The 16621-nt window shown below is 38.8% G+C and overlaps 1 protein-coding gene across 5 annotated transcripts in view; it reads right to left on the reverse strand.

Annotated features, from left to right (window-relative positions):
- Positions 1-16621, reverse strand: part of LOC108435589 (collagen alpha-1(XIV) chain) — a 130847-nt gene that overhangs the window by 31433 nt on the left and 82793 nt on the right. For all 5 annotated transcript variants that reach the window (XM_037542456.1, XM_037542453.1, XM_037542454.1 and 2 more), the window contains 10 exons: positions 13403-13549; positions 10926-11000; positions 9252-9391; positions 6821-6944; positions 5696-5839; positions 3207-3371; positions 3081-3119; positions 2156-2294; positions 740-882; positions 217-326 (listed from right to left, as the gene is read on the reverse strand). In XM_037542456.1, coding sequence (XP_037398353.1) covers positions 217-326; positions 740-882; positions 2156-2294; positions 3081-3119; positions 3207-3371; positions 5696-5839; positions 6821-6944; positions 9252-9391; positions 10926-11000; positions 13403-13549 — 1226 coding nt within the window. The remainder of the gene's footprint in view (positions 1-216; positions 327-739; positions 883-2155; positions 2295-3080; positions 3120-3206; positions 3372-5695; positions 5840-6820; positions 6945-9251; positions 9392-10925; positions 11001-13402; positions 13550-16621) is intronic.

The raw sequence follows: 16621 nt of genomic DNA on the forward strand, positions 1-16621 counted from the left end.
CGAGGTTATAAGGTTTTGAAAATTGTGTTTGAATTTGGGCAAACTCGCCGAAAGTGCTGAGCTTCAGGTTTAGGGTCCACAGAGAGAAGAGAGTCAAGTTAAAAGTGCATTTGGCGAAAGATGCTTTCAGGTGGAAAACAGATGGCATTAGATAAGCAAAATAAACATGTGAGACATGCTGAAACACTGAGATTGTGGGGGTGTGTGAGCACTGACCTTGTGGAAGCTTCCATAGAAAAGTTTCTTAATCTCAGGACCCTCGAATGTGACTGTCTGAAAATCCCCTTTATAGTCGTTATTGAAGAACGTCAGCGTCTTCCCTGCATCTACACAGAAAAAGAAAGAAAGAAAGAGAGTTTATAACCCCATAAACTGCCATCGCCCATATGGGGCCCCCCACTTCAATTTTGTCACCTGTTAGTTTCATATAAGTTATTAAATTTGTAGTAGATATTGAACAATTATGCAATAATACACTTTGTGCACTAGAGACAAGGCCGAAGCTTTATTATTGAACATCAGTGTATTTGATCATATTTTGTTTTGTAGCTCTTTTATAAGAGACTATGGATTTAGAACAGTTAAGGGGGTTTTACTGCACTTTGTTGCCTAACATCACACTGTAACTGTGGTAAAATCTCTGTAACACACCTCTAATGTCTTTATTTATTAAATAAGAAGTTTGTAGTGCTGGTTATGTTTGCATGTGTATTGCCAGATCTTAGGTCCTTCTACTCACTGTCCAGAATGACTCCTACTAAGGGTTCATTTCTGCTGTTGAGAACTTCCCACAATGCAAAGGGCTCCTGTGGGGTTTCGGGCAGCAGGCGGAACACCATGGTGATGGTGTAGTCAGATGGCAGACCCTCAGGGTGGATATACCTAGGGTCAAAAGGTCACCATGTGAATCAGAACGAAAGACACATCTGAGCACACTCTCCAAACTGTGAGTGTCATTTTTCTGGATGGATAGATGGAGTTAATTCCATTATCCATGATATAGTCCACTGGCACATTGCAGGAGCACCTTTAGACAATGGTTTATCAGTCTAACGTGTAAAACTGAACATTTTAGACAGTCTTTTGTACCAACAGCCTTCAAAAAAATGAAGTGAACCCTCGTTCCCTGTGGATGAGTGCACTGTCATCCTGAACGAGACCACCACCATTAGAAAAGAAATGTTTCATCACAGCATAAAGGTGATCAGTCAGAACACTTTTGAGTTCATTTGCAGTGAACCTTCCCTGCAAGAGGACAAATGGCCCCAGAACAAGTCAGGAAAAGGCATTATTCCTCTTCAAAGAGCAGCCCACCTCACCCCCTGTGCCTTTACCTTGAGCAGAAGGCTGCATTACCCTGTGAATTTACAGCCTACACTGCAGCTTCTACACAAAAGGCAGATGTTACATGGTGCAGTAAGAGTCAGAAAACACTTTAATTGTAGTTAACAGCAGTGGATCTACATTAGATACTGTTTATAAGCCAATAGCAGCTTATTTTGAACCTTATCTGGTGTTGAAACTACCTTCAGCCCGAGTTTTGTGCTTTCAATATGCACTTTTTAAAAAAACTGTGAAAATGTGCTCTTTATGACAAGAACTTTGATGTACCGTACCAGACAAAAGTTTGGATGCACCTTCTCATTCAGTGTTTTTTCTTTGTTTTGATTATTTTCTACTTTGTAGATTAAAAATGAAGACATCAAAACTATGAAGGAACACACAGAGTTGGTAAACAAGAAAGTGTTGAATAAATCACAATTTGTTTTATACTTTAGATTCTTCAAAGCAGCCACCTTTTGCTTTGATGACAGCTTTGCATACTTTAGGCACTTCTGTGTGCCACCCACTGTGTGCGTTCACTACTGTGTGTGTGGGGGATTCACTGTACAGATGGGTTAAATGTGGAGGTCAAACTGCGCTATTGGTCAATGGTTCTGAATTCTAATTATAATTCTAATCTAAACTGAGTGATCCGGGAAGAGAGGGAGGTCAAAATCTTCCCACTCAGAGAACGAGAGAAAAAGCCTATTATGATTGGACACGGACAATGGTGGCATCACCAGAGCCAACCTTTCAATTGACAGTATTATGTATGTGTGTGTGTGTGTGTGTGTGTGTGTGTGTGTGTGTGTGTGTGTGTGTGTGTGCGTACCTGGTAGGTTGTGCCAGTAGTGCATCACTGCCTAGTCTGAAGCTGTTGAAGCTGTTGAAAGTTCCTGGCTCCAGTGAAATGCCCTCCAGATTACTGTACAGGTGCTCCACCAGACCAAACATCTCCATCATCCTAAAGCCTGTGTGTGTTAGGAAGGAGGAACAAGGAGGAATACATTGATAGACTTTAACAGCACCTCACATGAATAGAACATTGGTTAAAACTATGGAGTTTTACTATTACACCGCACATCAGAAGTTGGGAGAAATCCAGCTTTTCATATCACTGCTGTCGGAGCAAAACTTTATTTTTCAGTTTCTGGCATAATTTGAAGATGTTTGTTGGCCTTTAGCCTGTGTGTAAATTTCATGATGAATGGACAAACACAAACAGCCCAAACTGACTTGAAAAAAAGTTCTGGTTCCATTGACTTTCATTAAAAGGACAGTAGTTTTTTCCTTCTCCCGTAAAGTTACCATTTTTCCAACAGCAGTAATATGTTTTTAATAAATGAGTATGTCGATTTGCAACATAACTGTAATTAATATCAAAGACTAACCTGCTTAATTTTGCTGGAAACCACAACGTGTGGAATATTCGTGACAATATTTAAACATTTTTGCACAATATATTTAATGGCTAAGGATTCTAAGCTAAAACTAAACATTTCTAAGAAACTCATCACTGATAACTTTCTATATATCAGTCAGGAATATATAAAAACATGAAGAAATAGATATGAAGGTCAAAATTAAAGAGGAAACGTGCATTAAAAACATTCTGAGAAGCAGTGTGTGAATCTATGAATATATGAGCCACACATGCTAAGACCTGCACAACTAATCATCATAAATAACAGCAGAATAGGCTAAACTATTGTGTATATGAGTTTGAAGCCTTTGCGTAGAGCAGTAGTGTAACTGACCTGGCAGCGTGCTGCCGCTCATCGGTACGGATGGACAAGCTGAAAAGTACAACACAAATGAGTCAAATCAGACTGGCGTCTTGTAAATCACACACACAGACATGTACATTTCACTTTGAGACTTACTTGCTGTTGCAGCCTCACACACGAAAGTGATGAGCTTCTCTTCGATCTTTCTAAAGGCATCCAGGTCGTCCACAAAGAACACATGCCGTTCACTGGGTTTGCTGGCGATGCTCACCAACTCGCCGTAATCGGCGTCGGCAAAACCGATCGCGAACACGATGTAACCTGCACACAGATATGAAAACGTGCTTTAGAGTAAAATTCCCATGTTTTCCTCAAACACAGGTTTTCCAGTTTTCACAGTATTTTAAAGTTAAAGAAATTAATTTTGAATCATTCATCATTCAAATATGTCTTTCCCTTGTACACATGATCTGCATGATGACATCAGAATTATATCAGCACTGGCACATAATCGCTTAATAAATGATAGGCCACAGATACATAGACTTGAGCCATATTTCAAACCAATATTTGATGAGCTATTTATTGTACTCTGGAAGACCAGAACATTCAGCTGACACTGGGTTACTCTGCTAAAAAATTCTGAATTTTATTCATTTTCCTGCATTTGAAACCTTATAGACTTAAATGCCATATTTGTCCATATTGCTAATCCAGGTAGATTTACCCACTTTTACATTTTATCAGTATTATTGTATCAGCAGACGGGTATATAAAAATATCAGACATCAGGTATCAGCCCACACAACCTACATTGGTACATCCTTAGTATCGATACAAGTGCTATGTTCCACGTTACTGGCAAGAAATATGTGAATGTAATATATTTTATGTATGTGAAACTCATCACGTCATGTAAATTCAAAACAATTTTTTTCCATTGTACAACACAGTGCTAAAAAGACCTCATATGGGTTAGCCAGAGTCTTTCTGTGAGACAGTAAAATTGGTTTTAGAAACTTGAAAATGCTGTGAATTTTACAGTTGTGGCATTTTGCTGACGCTCTTATCCAGAGCGACGTACAATTTGATCATTTTACACAGGTAGGCCAAGGTGGTGTTAGGAGTCTTGCCCAAGGACCCTTATTGGTATAGTGTAGGGTGCTTACCCTGGTCAGGGATTGAAACCCAGTCTACAGTGTAGAAGACAAAGGTGTTAACCACTACACTATCCAACCACTTTTAGCTATTAAGCTACTCCTCAATATTCATTTAGGTAACACTTTATTTGGAGTAACATTCAACTAAATTTCCATTCAGTGCAACTGAATTTGCATCAGTAAAATGAAATCTATTCCTAGCCCTATTCCTAACCATACTGTTGTTGATAATCAACTGAATATCACTGGGAAGTTTGTTAGAGATTTGGGTATCTGTAGAGCATCTATAGGGGACCATCTAAATAAAGTGTGACCCCCGTTTATAATTCACACAATAACATGAAGATATGCTGCTTTAGAATGTTTTATGCTTGTGTTTTGTATGGATGCATCTTATGGAAGACTAGGGGAAGTCACAGCTAACTTCACACAGTCAATGCATTGTGCACACTAGCATTTTATAAATATACATCAAACATACAATTCTCTGCAAAGGTTTGCACACCTTGGACACAATCTGTATTATTTAAATACATATCTATAATTATTTATCTATTGATTTTGTGCACTATTTCTACTCTAAATATTTAACATATTGGATAAAATAATAATAGAACAATAAGGTATAAAACGTGCCATAACTGTTGAAGATCTTGCCGTATCTTGTGTTATTCACATTTTTGTGCACATTTTGCGGACATATTCTATTTATTTGCTGTGTTAAACATATTAAGGAAAAATATATATATTTAAAATGTGCCACAGGTTTTGCACAGGTCACATTTTAAGTTAACGTTTGTATTATTTTGTATTATTTTCACTTAGGAAATCAACAAAATGTCATTTGAACAGAGAGTGACAGACAGAGAGAAACATGGAGTGAAATGAACTGAATGAATCTCTACTCCCTCATTAGAAATGGGGTGAACTGTTTAATTTAATAAATAATAGTAATGAACCAGTAAAAGACACTTTCTCATCATCACTCTGCATCAGTATTCACTGGTCATATAAACACATTAGTTGCTTGAGTGAGGCTGAAAAAGTTGTTTTATTCGTAAATACTGACATTATGCAAACGGTTCGAATAGTGCAATGGAAAAAGAACAGAACTTCACGAGGCTACATTTAATGAGTGGTCCATGATTGGAGAAAAGTCAAGCTGTTTTTTTGCTGCATGATGAGCAGCAGACAGTAAAAGTCTTCCTGCTATATTCAGTGCTTCCCCAGAGAGTTCTGTTTTCAGTGGTTCAGCGGCCACCGTTCCTCTAACAATCCTCTGTCCACTGCTTAGTGATAAGAGACCTGCAGTGCACTTTGGTACTCATTCAGCTTACATACTGATCTACAGCGTTAAGAAACTCCACAGTTCCATTTCATGATTCGAACACTAAGAGAAGAATGGCTGACATACATAATAGTGCCCTAAAACTCAGGATTGGGATCTGTTCTGCTCACAGCCACGGAGACAAATACATTACCCACCCTCCATCTGGATCTCCTGGGAGATCTTGTTGACATCATCTTGGGAACGGCCGTCTGTCAGGACCACCAGCACTTTCGGCACGCCCCGCCTGCTTCCTCCGGCCACCGTGAAGATACTGTCCTTCACATGCTGCATGGCTCGTCCTGCGGGTCAGAGATCAGAGGTCAGTGGGCAGTCAACTACAGAGTGCCTTGTGTTAATGTGTTAACACAATATTGAAAACTTGTATCTCTGAGGAGGGAAATAAAAATTCTTAACATCAGTTAATGCAACTTAAAACATTTCAAAAAAGGCATTTTGGATTATTTTTGTAGGTTGAGTCATCTTCAAATGTTCAGTCAATGTAAAAGGCACCCATCATCTTCACCCTTAAAAAGTAAAAAATAATAAGAAGGCTACGGAGGTATCTAAAATTGATAAGAGATATCAATATGTAGATATCAATACAATATGCTTTTCCAAGGCAGTATTTACACAGCAGGTAAAAGTGGCCCAAATCTGATCTTTTTCTCCATACTATATGTGACACAGATGTGTTTTCTGTGTGGCAGTGTGACCAAACACATTAAATCTGATATTTTTTGAGACGCTTTCATATGTGGTTCTGAAACCCAATACATATCCAAACTATGGCAATACAACTCAGTCTGACCAGCCAGATTGGAATCCACGCGACTTTTACGTCAATCCAGCTTGACATTCGTCATAATTTCATGCCGCTGAGGGTGAAACTGAAACTATTGTTTGTTGGCAGTCATGATTGTTTACCTCTGGATGAGCCACATGAAGCATTGTTCTTTTGCGCATGCGGGTCGGTTTAGAAGCTGATCTGTGATTGCATACAGATCACATCTAAAAGATAATGTGAACAACCAAACCAAAAGTCGGATTTGGTGATAAAATCAGATTTGGGCCACTTTTACCTGCTGTGTGAATGTAGCCTGTACTGAAAAAAAAAAGAAAACAAAAAGAATGCCTATGTATTATGATGCTTATGATCAGCACAGCTCCACTGTTCAGTGAAACTATAACATCTACCCATGAGAGCACTCATATACTAGCCACCATGCCACCTTCACCATCTCAGAAACACACTGTACAAATTAGAGAACAGCTGAGCCTGCCTGTTTTAGTGTTTCCTCCTTTGTATGAAATCCTCTGAATAGCATCCAGCAGACTCTCCTTGTTATCATAGGAGTTCAGTTTGAACTCAGTGCGGGCGTCATCACTGAACTGGGCTATGGCCACCTGCCAGGGAGAAACAGAGAGACAAGAAAGCCATGATTAAGGAAATAATAACTCTGTTAACAAGCAGAGGAAGTTGACTTTCTTCAGGATGATCCAATTGTAAGGAGGATCTAACTGTGAGAGTATACTGACGCAGTGTGCATCACACAGCTGAGTGCTGATTAAGATCTAAAATGGGATTCTGGATAGTGTCATAACAGAGAAGAAGGTAATGAAGCCTGTGCAGCAGCAGCCCAGAGACAGGACTGTTTTAATGGGTCAGGTTTAGGCCAAAGCAGTAAATCAATAAAAATGCCTTAAAGATGGGTGATGTGGCAAAAAATAACATTGCAATACTTTAGTACGTTTTTTATGATGTGTCATGATATTTATTTGTTCGGACATCTGATAAGTTGCATTTGAAAATGTGTATTGTATTCAACATTTCACAAACGCCGCTGTAGGTGAGAAGAGCTGATGATATCCAGAATATTGTCCAATGTCCAATGGAAAACATGTATCTCCATTTTTTGCGATTTTTACTTTTCTGCATCATTAAAGCTCAGCAGCCTTTTTTTACAGTGTGTGATAATTTCATGATGACTGGACCAACAGAAATGCTCCAAAACAGCTTACAGTAAAATCTCTTTCCACTAATTTACATTGAAATATAGAACATTTTTGCCCTCTCCTGTAAAGTTACTATTTTGGAGATACTTGTCTTTCTCTGGACAGCGATAATATGCTCAGGAAGGCATAATGTGACATACTGTGGGGTAATTTATCACAATAACAACAAACACTCCTATATTACCCAGCTCTATACTGACTAGTAAAATGAAATATTTTATCAATATCAGTGATACAATTTTGAGGCAATGACTTGAAAAACCATTCTAGGGCTGAAAGATTAACTGTTTTTATATCGAAATTGCAATTTAAGACTGAGTTGCATATTTTTAATTATAGCCTACACTCACCAAGGTTCTTAAAAATGGTTCTTTAGTAAAGACAGTTATTCTATTGAGAACCATAAATACTCAGACCCATTTGCATGCATAGAAAGTTCTTTCCATTATGAAATGGTTCTTCAGATTGGAGAATGTGTTGTGTGTGGTTCCGTATAGCATCAAAAAGGGTTCTGGTATTGTTACTTTGTTGCTTGTTGATGTCAAGCTTATAACGATAGAAGAAGATTTTGCCTCTGTAGAGAAATCTACCTACACAACACATTCTCCATCAATCTGAAGAACCATTTCACCACACAGAGAACTTTTTATGCATGCAAATGGGTTGGAGTCCTTATGGTTGTACATAGAACCATTGTCTTTACTAAAGAACCATCTTTAATAAATGTGTACATTAGCAAGAATGTTGCTTTAACTTTTAAGAGGGGAAAGGGAACCTTATAAGAATTTGTGAACTGTCTTTAGGTGAGTTAGACCAATCAGAGGCAAACCTCCATGTGTTGGGTCATCACAACCACAACTCACCGACAGTTTGGCACAGTATGTTCAGGCATTGAGCCTCAAGGCAAAAAAGATGGATGTTGTGTTTTTTAGGCTAAAACAAGTCATTTTTTTAGTCACAATTTCAATTGCAATCGCAATATTAGTTGGAAAAAATGCAATTAGATTTTTTCCACAAATTGTTCAGCCCTAGTTCCATCTCTTAATCTGGCATTAGCGGCAAACACTTCAGCATTGATCTCTAGGTAACGATGTAGGCCTTTTACATGGTAGAAGCAGGGAAAGCAGAAGAAGTCTAGCCATTCACTTGCAACAGCACAACCAGTTAGCAGGGTCGGCTATCTAGCTGTTTTGTAGGGTTGAGTAAAAACAGTACAGAAATGGTTTAGCTTTCCTAAATCCTAAAACTCATCATGTCAGGGTATTTCAGAATGTGCTGTAGATGGTTCTATACAAAACCTCTTTGGAAAGGTTCTATATAGCACCCAAAAGCATTCTTCTATTGTTACGATGTCAAGCTTGAAAAAGGTTCTATATAGAACCATCTACAGCACATTCTCCATCAATCTGAAGAACCCTTAATGCTGCAAAGAATACTTTAATCATGCAAGGGTTTTTTTATGTTCACAGTTCTTTATAGAACCATTTTCTTTACTAAAGAATCCCAGAAGAACCATCTTTTTTAAGAGTGTACTGAACATACAGCAAACAGAATCAGCTTTTTTAGTTCTTCAGGCTTCAATAATACTATTCAGAATGAAAAGTGTTAGCAAACCCACAGATGACATTTATTGTTAAATATTGATACGAAATATGTCGTCATAGGATGTCCATCCATGTTACCCAGCCCTAGTCTGACCTGTGTGCCTCCAGGGCCGATTTCATCCAGCGCTCCAGCCGTGCTGTACAAGAAGCGAATGATTTTCACAAAGTTATCGTCACCGATACTCCACGATCCGTCGACCAGAAACACCAGATCAGCCTTCGCTGCTCTGCATACTGAGAGAGGGGAAGACGGGGCAAAGACAGTGAGACAATACTTAACAGAGAGTTCGGATAACTGAAAAACAAAGTAGAACTGTAGGACAAGTTCTGTTAAGCTGAAACTCAAACATCTTAGTTGAGTCGAAAGTTCTCTCAAAGTTTTAGTTGTGCATCTCAGTGAAGTAGATAAAATGAACTTAGCCACTGTCTAGTCCTCTTTCCATCATACAATCCTGCTAGCTGTGCAACACTCATGAACACAACTCAGATTTTGTATCTACAAATGTTTAATACACTGGAGAAAACATTAGTTGTTCTAACATTAAACCACAGCAAAGTCTCCTGTGGTGCACCTATCTAATAATTCATCCCAACATCAGGAGGTTGTGGGTTTGAATCCCAGCAATACCATAGCTGTCCATATCTGGAAGCCCAAGAGGAAAACGTGACGGTGTGATAGAAGGAGCGCCAGCTAGAATTTTTTACACAACTAAGAAGTTTGAGTTGTGTGAACTCTGGTGTCCTCAAGTTGAGTCAACTCAAAAAGGCCATGCAATCAGTTACTGTATCATTTTAAGTTGAGCAGACTTCTCATTTTTCCATTGTGGCCATGTAAGGGGTTAATCGTTTTTCACTTGTAGCTTATGGAAACATGCAGACGAACTCCTGTGAAAGTGCAGATTCTAAACTTTCAAGCTAAATCACATTTGGTTTGGAAGTGGATGAAGAAATGTTTTATTATGACTTGAATCTGATGAAGAGATATTCTCAGCACTTATGGTTTTGTTCTGCAAAAAAACAATAACCACCCTTCACATTTGCATCAAAACAAACTAGATGAAAGCCAGAAGTGCAGGCAAAGCTGTCGGCTGTACATTGAATTTAAACAGAATTCATTACATAACATAATTAATTATGTAATGACATAAAAATAATGAAGTAATGTATATTGAATGTTGCAAAATGACCATTAAAACTCCAGAATGCTAAAGGTTTTAAAAAAGGTAATTCAGATACACAACAAAGTTCTGCACTCAAATAATGATGAGCAAAAGAAAAAAAAACAGATTTTCTAGATGAGACACTCTAAGCAATCAACTCTCTCTCTCTCTCTCGCTTTCTTTCTCTCTCTCTCTCTATCTCTGTTTTAGCTGGAGTGTGTTTGATTTCACTGAGTTCAGGACTGCATGTCTGAGTCCAACAGCGCTAGCAGGAGGCCATCACCATAGTAACAGTCTGATGTTGATCCTTCAGCCTGAGACTCTGATTACGCTAAATTAGCAGATAAATTATGGTATTGATTGCCCTGTTTGGCTATTTAGGGACTGGAGATGACAGAGACCACGCAAAAATGGTCTTTAAAACGAAGGCCAGGACAAAAATGATGCAATTCATTAAAGTGAACAGTGAGTTTAAATATTCAGTGTGATAGAAAAAGTGGCAAAGAATGTTTTGGGAAGAGTTTTTAGTTTCAGTTCTGTAATCGTATCTTCTGGAATGGTGTAATGTCTTACTAAAGGAGCTTTAAAGTTGATGTTTTAAGTCTTACCTTCTTTAGCTACAGGAATGGTGGGTAGAGGGGTGGTGGTTGGGGGCCTGGTGGGAGGAGTGGTGGGTACAGGAACTGCAGGAACACAAATATGCAGGAGTGAGCTTTGTGTGGTACAGCGTGTCTGTGTGTGTGTGTGTGTGAGTGTAGGCCATGCTTTTCATATACTTAAAAAAAAAAAAAAACATCCCAACTTTGCAGAAAAAACAACCAAACGTTTTGGTCCACCAAAATGATCCAAAAGTGTTTAGGTGTTCATTTAAAAAAAGCATCTTTTTGGTTTCTGAGGTTAAGACTAGGATCAGGGAACTATATTTGCATGTGGATGCTTATAAATCATCACTGTAAGGAATAAAACCTTGTATTTTTATTTTATTTTATTATTATAATAAACTGGCTTTTATATACAGCAAACAATCTATGACAAATACACCAACACACCAACAGAAATAGTTTAAAATAACACTGAATAAAATGTTTTGAGATAGAATGTTTTGTTCCAACATCGAAAATAATATAGTATTATAGTATTGATAAGATACAAAAACATGTCTGTGTGTGTATGATAAGTGAAACTCTTTCCTCTCTGATGTGTCTGATTACGGGTGTGATTGTGTGCATGATTATCCCTCCAGTATGTACCTCTGTAAAGTGTGTATTGCTGATAAATGAGTGCAAGGCTGCTGGTGTGTGACGGGGGCAATTACAGGACTTGCCCACATCGCCGCTGGGAAACATACAGACAGCCGCAATGTTTTAAATTTTAGATTGACTTCAAAACAAAGCAATAAATCCAACGTATGTCTGAATGCTGTTATATGACACATCACCACAAACACAAGACCAGGGCAATTAGCACATCTGTGTGAGGGTGTGTTTGTATGCTGAAACGTGCTGTATGATCTTGGAGTAAATCTTAAGAGATTTACTGCTGCTGTAATCAGATTCACTCATTCAAACGAATTCATTCCCCTTTCAGATGGTCCTGAAGACCTCATCAACTCAGTCAGGTGTGTTATATTACATACTGCTGAAGGAATTAAAAACTGGTCAGGTGTGAGAAAGGCACTATAGCAGGATTGACCAGTCTTATCCACAAAGGGCCGATGTGGCTGCAGGTCTTCATTCCAATCAAGCAGAAGCATATCTCATTCCACTGACTCCACATCAGTTAGTCTCAGTTTTCAACTGATCAGTTGCATGAGGTTGCTCCTGCTGGAGCTGGGAACATGCAGCCACAAAGGCCCTTTGAGGATAAGACTGGTGACTTCTGCACTGCATTAAAGCCAATGGTTAAACATGTTGTGTTGTTTGTTTGTTGGCCAGTTGTCTTAAGTGTAATAAAATATTCTTGCCATTGAAGCCACTTGAGGCTGTGCATTACTGCGATTTTACCATGGGAATGGTGTTCTCAGGCATAACGCAAAGCAGAGTGCCTAAAACTCCCTTCCCTGTGATAAAATCGCAATAAAGCACAACCTCAAGTGGTTTATTGCTTTTATAAGGCCAACATGAAATCACCTATCCCTGTATATTCTGGTCATTTCATGATTTTTTTCTATTTTTTTGTCATATAACAATAAACCTATGATGACACAGCACTGTTTAATGCAAAGACGTTCGCTTTCTAAGTATTTTCTGTCACCAAATTAACACTGCAAGTGTTATTTAGCACCAGTCCAGCGGCGCCCCTCTTCTCACACTGAGGCTGAATCAAATAATTCCCTGCTCCCTAGAGAGTGCACTACGTAGGAATTTAAACACTGGATGCTGCAGCCCAACAGGGCAAAATATCTAATAAATAGTCATTTGGGATTCAGCCACATCCACATTTGCTAAATGATGCACTATTCGGCTGTAGAGGCTAGAATTTCTAAACTTTCATAGCTAGCACACTATTTAGGGAGCACGTGTCATTTGGGATTCAGCCTGGGTTTGACGCTACTGACAAACACAAACGTTCGAGGCTTGTAATCCATTGAAGTGCCATTTTTAGATTTTTATACTGGCGTTTTACAGTGAATTATACAGTAAGTACTGTAATTGTGATATGAATTATGGAGTTCTTCAGCATGTTTGTCATGCTTGTCTTTTTGCTGGTTCTGGTTAAGAACATAAGTTGTCAGCCCCTCAGTTTAACCAAAATTGGGCTCTTACTTCGTCGGTACACTCAGTGGTTCATGTGAGCAGCATTAGAGTCAAAGATTATTCCATTACCAGCACAAGTGTTTTATTTGTTTCATGCTGTGGTGCAGTAATACATAATTCAGTAGCTGTGAGGTGGTCATAGGTATGCGTATAACATAGATTTCACAATGGCTTTGAACGTGGTTCAGCCAATCAGATTTTAGGACTGGAACCATTCATTTTACATCACAGAGCATGATGTAGTACATACATAAAAACCATTAAAATGAAGAAACACATGGTATATAGTTTGTTTGTTTGTGTATGTGAGAGTGTGACTCTATACACACATGTTTTCTGGATGGTGGTGACGGCTGGCCCCTCTGTGTCCTGCAGCTGAGCGTAGACAGTGATCTTGTACTGTGTGTTTGGACTCAGGTCATTAAAGCAGTGCCTGGAAGAGGAGCCATCCAACTGCACTTCCTGCTTCTGACCATCTGGAACAGGAAATGACATCGGTTGATGTAAACCAGTCAATTAACATTAGTCAGTTCACTTATGGATAGTTTACAGCGGAATGGGACTCATATTTGGGGAAACTTTTGGACATCGTTTTCCGATGTAAGTCTATTCAACTAGCGTCCTTTACAGGGCTGTGGAACGAGATTTTACCCATGACCAATCGCGCTTGATGTGGATCTATTAGAGTGCTTTACCATCCGGCGCAGTCAAGTAGCACTTCTTGCTGAATCGGAATCTGAAAGAGAATGTTTATTTCCCAAATACCATGTGCACAAGGAATTTCTCCTGGTGCAGGTGTCAACAAAAATATAAATAAACTGAATAGAATACATATAGAAAAAGACTATATATTTCATATAAACACAAAATAGCAACACAAAATAGACAACATACACACAAACCATGAGTAAAAGAATATGCAATGGAAACTAATACAAATACAATCATGTACTGTAGTACTGAGGTACATGTATACAGTATGTACAGCTAAGAGAATCAAGCTGCAAATAGAAATGTAAATGTATAATATCAAATATAAATATAAAAATTCCAGATGAGGTCCAATGCCAGAGAAAAAGTGCAGAGAGATTTTAATGAAACACAGTATTACACTAATTTCAAAAGATATCACAATATAGTGATACTGCATGATGCTTAAGTTTGTAGTAACACAGTTAAAGCCCATATTTCCTGGGTGCTGGTGTTCTGTGCTGACAGAGCTTAGATTGGACCATTTTGCTCTGTTTCCTTTTTTTAGTGTGTATTTTCACTTGTAGTTTGGTTCCCTTGGTATGGACCCAAGCAGAAAAGGAAAGGCTGTTGCATTTTAGTTCTGGTTCACTTAGCGTTCACACTCACACCTCTGACATTGAAACAAAAGAAGTCAGCTGACTGGGAAGCTTTTACGACCTCCTCATGGGGTCTCGGTCCATTTATTCAAGGCACAAGAGAGTCAGCACTGCAGTGCTTGCACTTGTTTTAATGACCTTGAGGAACAAAGCGACTTCACCGGGGCTGTTTTAGAGATACATCCTTAATTTGAAATCTTATCTTTTTGGCTACCATGACAACTTCAGTTAAGACTGAATTTAGGACAATAGCTGTTAGATCATAATCTCATTCTCAAAGTCCAGATAACTCCAGCAGTTTCCTAACTATTCTACTGAAAATACACCGACCAGCCATAACATTATGACTCGTTTCTATGCTCATTGTCCATTTTCTATATAGGTGTACTTTGTAGTTCTTACAGACTGTAGTCCATCTGTTTCTCTACATACTTTGTTAGCCCCCTTTTACCCTGTTCTTCAGTGGTCAGGACCCCCACAGAGCAGGTACTACTTGGGTGGTGGGTCATTCTCAGCACTGCAGTAACACTGACGTGGTGGTGGTGTGTTAGTGTGTGTTGCGCTGGTATGAGTGGATCAGACACAGCAGTGCTGCTGGAGTTTTTTAACACTCTCTGTCCACTCACTGTCCACTCTATTAGACACTCCGACCTTGTCAGTCCACCTTGTAGAGGTAAAGTCAGAGACAACAGCTCATCTGCTGCTGCACAGTTTGTGTTGGTCATCCTCTAGTTCTTCATCAGTGGTCACAGGACGCTGCCCACAGGACACTGTTGGCTGGATAGTTTTGGTTAGTGGACTATTCTCAGTCCAGCAGTGACACTGAGGTGTTTAGAAACTCCAGCAGCTCTGCTGTGTCTGATCCACTCAGACGAGCACAACACACACTAACACACCACCACCACATCAGTGTTACTGCAGTGCTGAGAGTGATCCACCACCCAAATAGTACCTGCTCTATGAGGATCCATGGGGGACCTGACCACTGAAGAACAGGGTAAAAGGGGTTAACAAAGTATCAGAGAAACAGATGGACTGCAGTCTGTAACTGTAGAACTACAAAGTGCTCCTACATCATGTGACCTCCGCACACAACCTCCAGAGAATGCTGCTTACGGACACAGGTACTTGACCATGCTGCAGACAGTCTGTAACCAAACAACTATGTATAGCACAGCACTCAGATTTCTCTTAACTGTTATATCACGTAATGCAGAACAGGAGTGTATAACAACAGCACAACATATTCCTCTCCTCTCAGTCTAACAGGAACATAGTGTTCATTCATACATATTATAATGCATTCATAAGGTGTCATAAACATGGCTATAAATATTTATAAAAATGCATTACACATTATAGCCATGGTTATTATGCATCATGTATTGTTAATGCATTATAAGTACTGATCATAACAAATTATAAGAGCTCATAAGCTGGATTCATCTCTAAGTAAAGTGACTCGTACTGAACTAAAGCCTCCTCCAGTGTTAAGAGTGAGGCTTCAACTTGAAGTATTTACTGAAGAATTTGCTGAAACACTAAAACACACACAATAAGGCTCATTACAGGCTTCAAATGTCAGAGTTTAAACGTGCTGTCATCAGTGTTTTACCCAATGTGGGAACGTTAATGTACACCACCGTTAGCTTGGCACCAACTTAACACTGCGTATGCAACAGAGTGCTAGCAGAAATTAGCTTTACTGTACTTTAGTTTAGTTGTTTCTATCACTTGACTAGAACCAGTGAAGGAGCAAATTACAATGACAGTGATCTGCTATCAAGTATAACATGTTATCAACATTACTTATATTGCATTGTGTTAACAATTCATAATGTATAACAGACATGGCTATAAAGTGTAATTCATTTTTATAAATATTTATAATGTTTATAATGCCTTATGAATGCATTATAACATTTTATGAAGGTGTGTATAGATGTGTTAAAATGAGCTCTTCACCATAAACACAGTAGCACAACAACATGCTTGTTTCTGTTTTCATGTGTGTTTGTCTTTTCCAGCTTGATTTGTGGGGTCATCGATTTATCTGAATCTGAAAAGACAATGGTGGCTCCGGGCACAGCCTTCACACCCTTTCAAAGCGGTTTTAAAACTTTTGATGAGACCCTTTTCTCTCTATATATTTAGATGAGGCATTCTGGGTAAAATCTGACATCCCTAATCCTTCAGGAT

This window comes from Pygocentrus nattereri, chromosome 11, assembly GCF_015220715.1.
Source record: "Pygocentrus nattereri isolate fPygNat1 chromosome 11, fPygNat1.pri, whole genome shotgun sequence".
Taxonomy (NCBI): domain Eukaryota; kingdom Metazoa; phylum Chordata; class Actinopteri; order Characiformes; family Serrasalmidae; genus Pygocentrus; species Pygocentrus nattereri.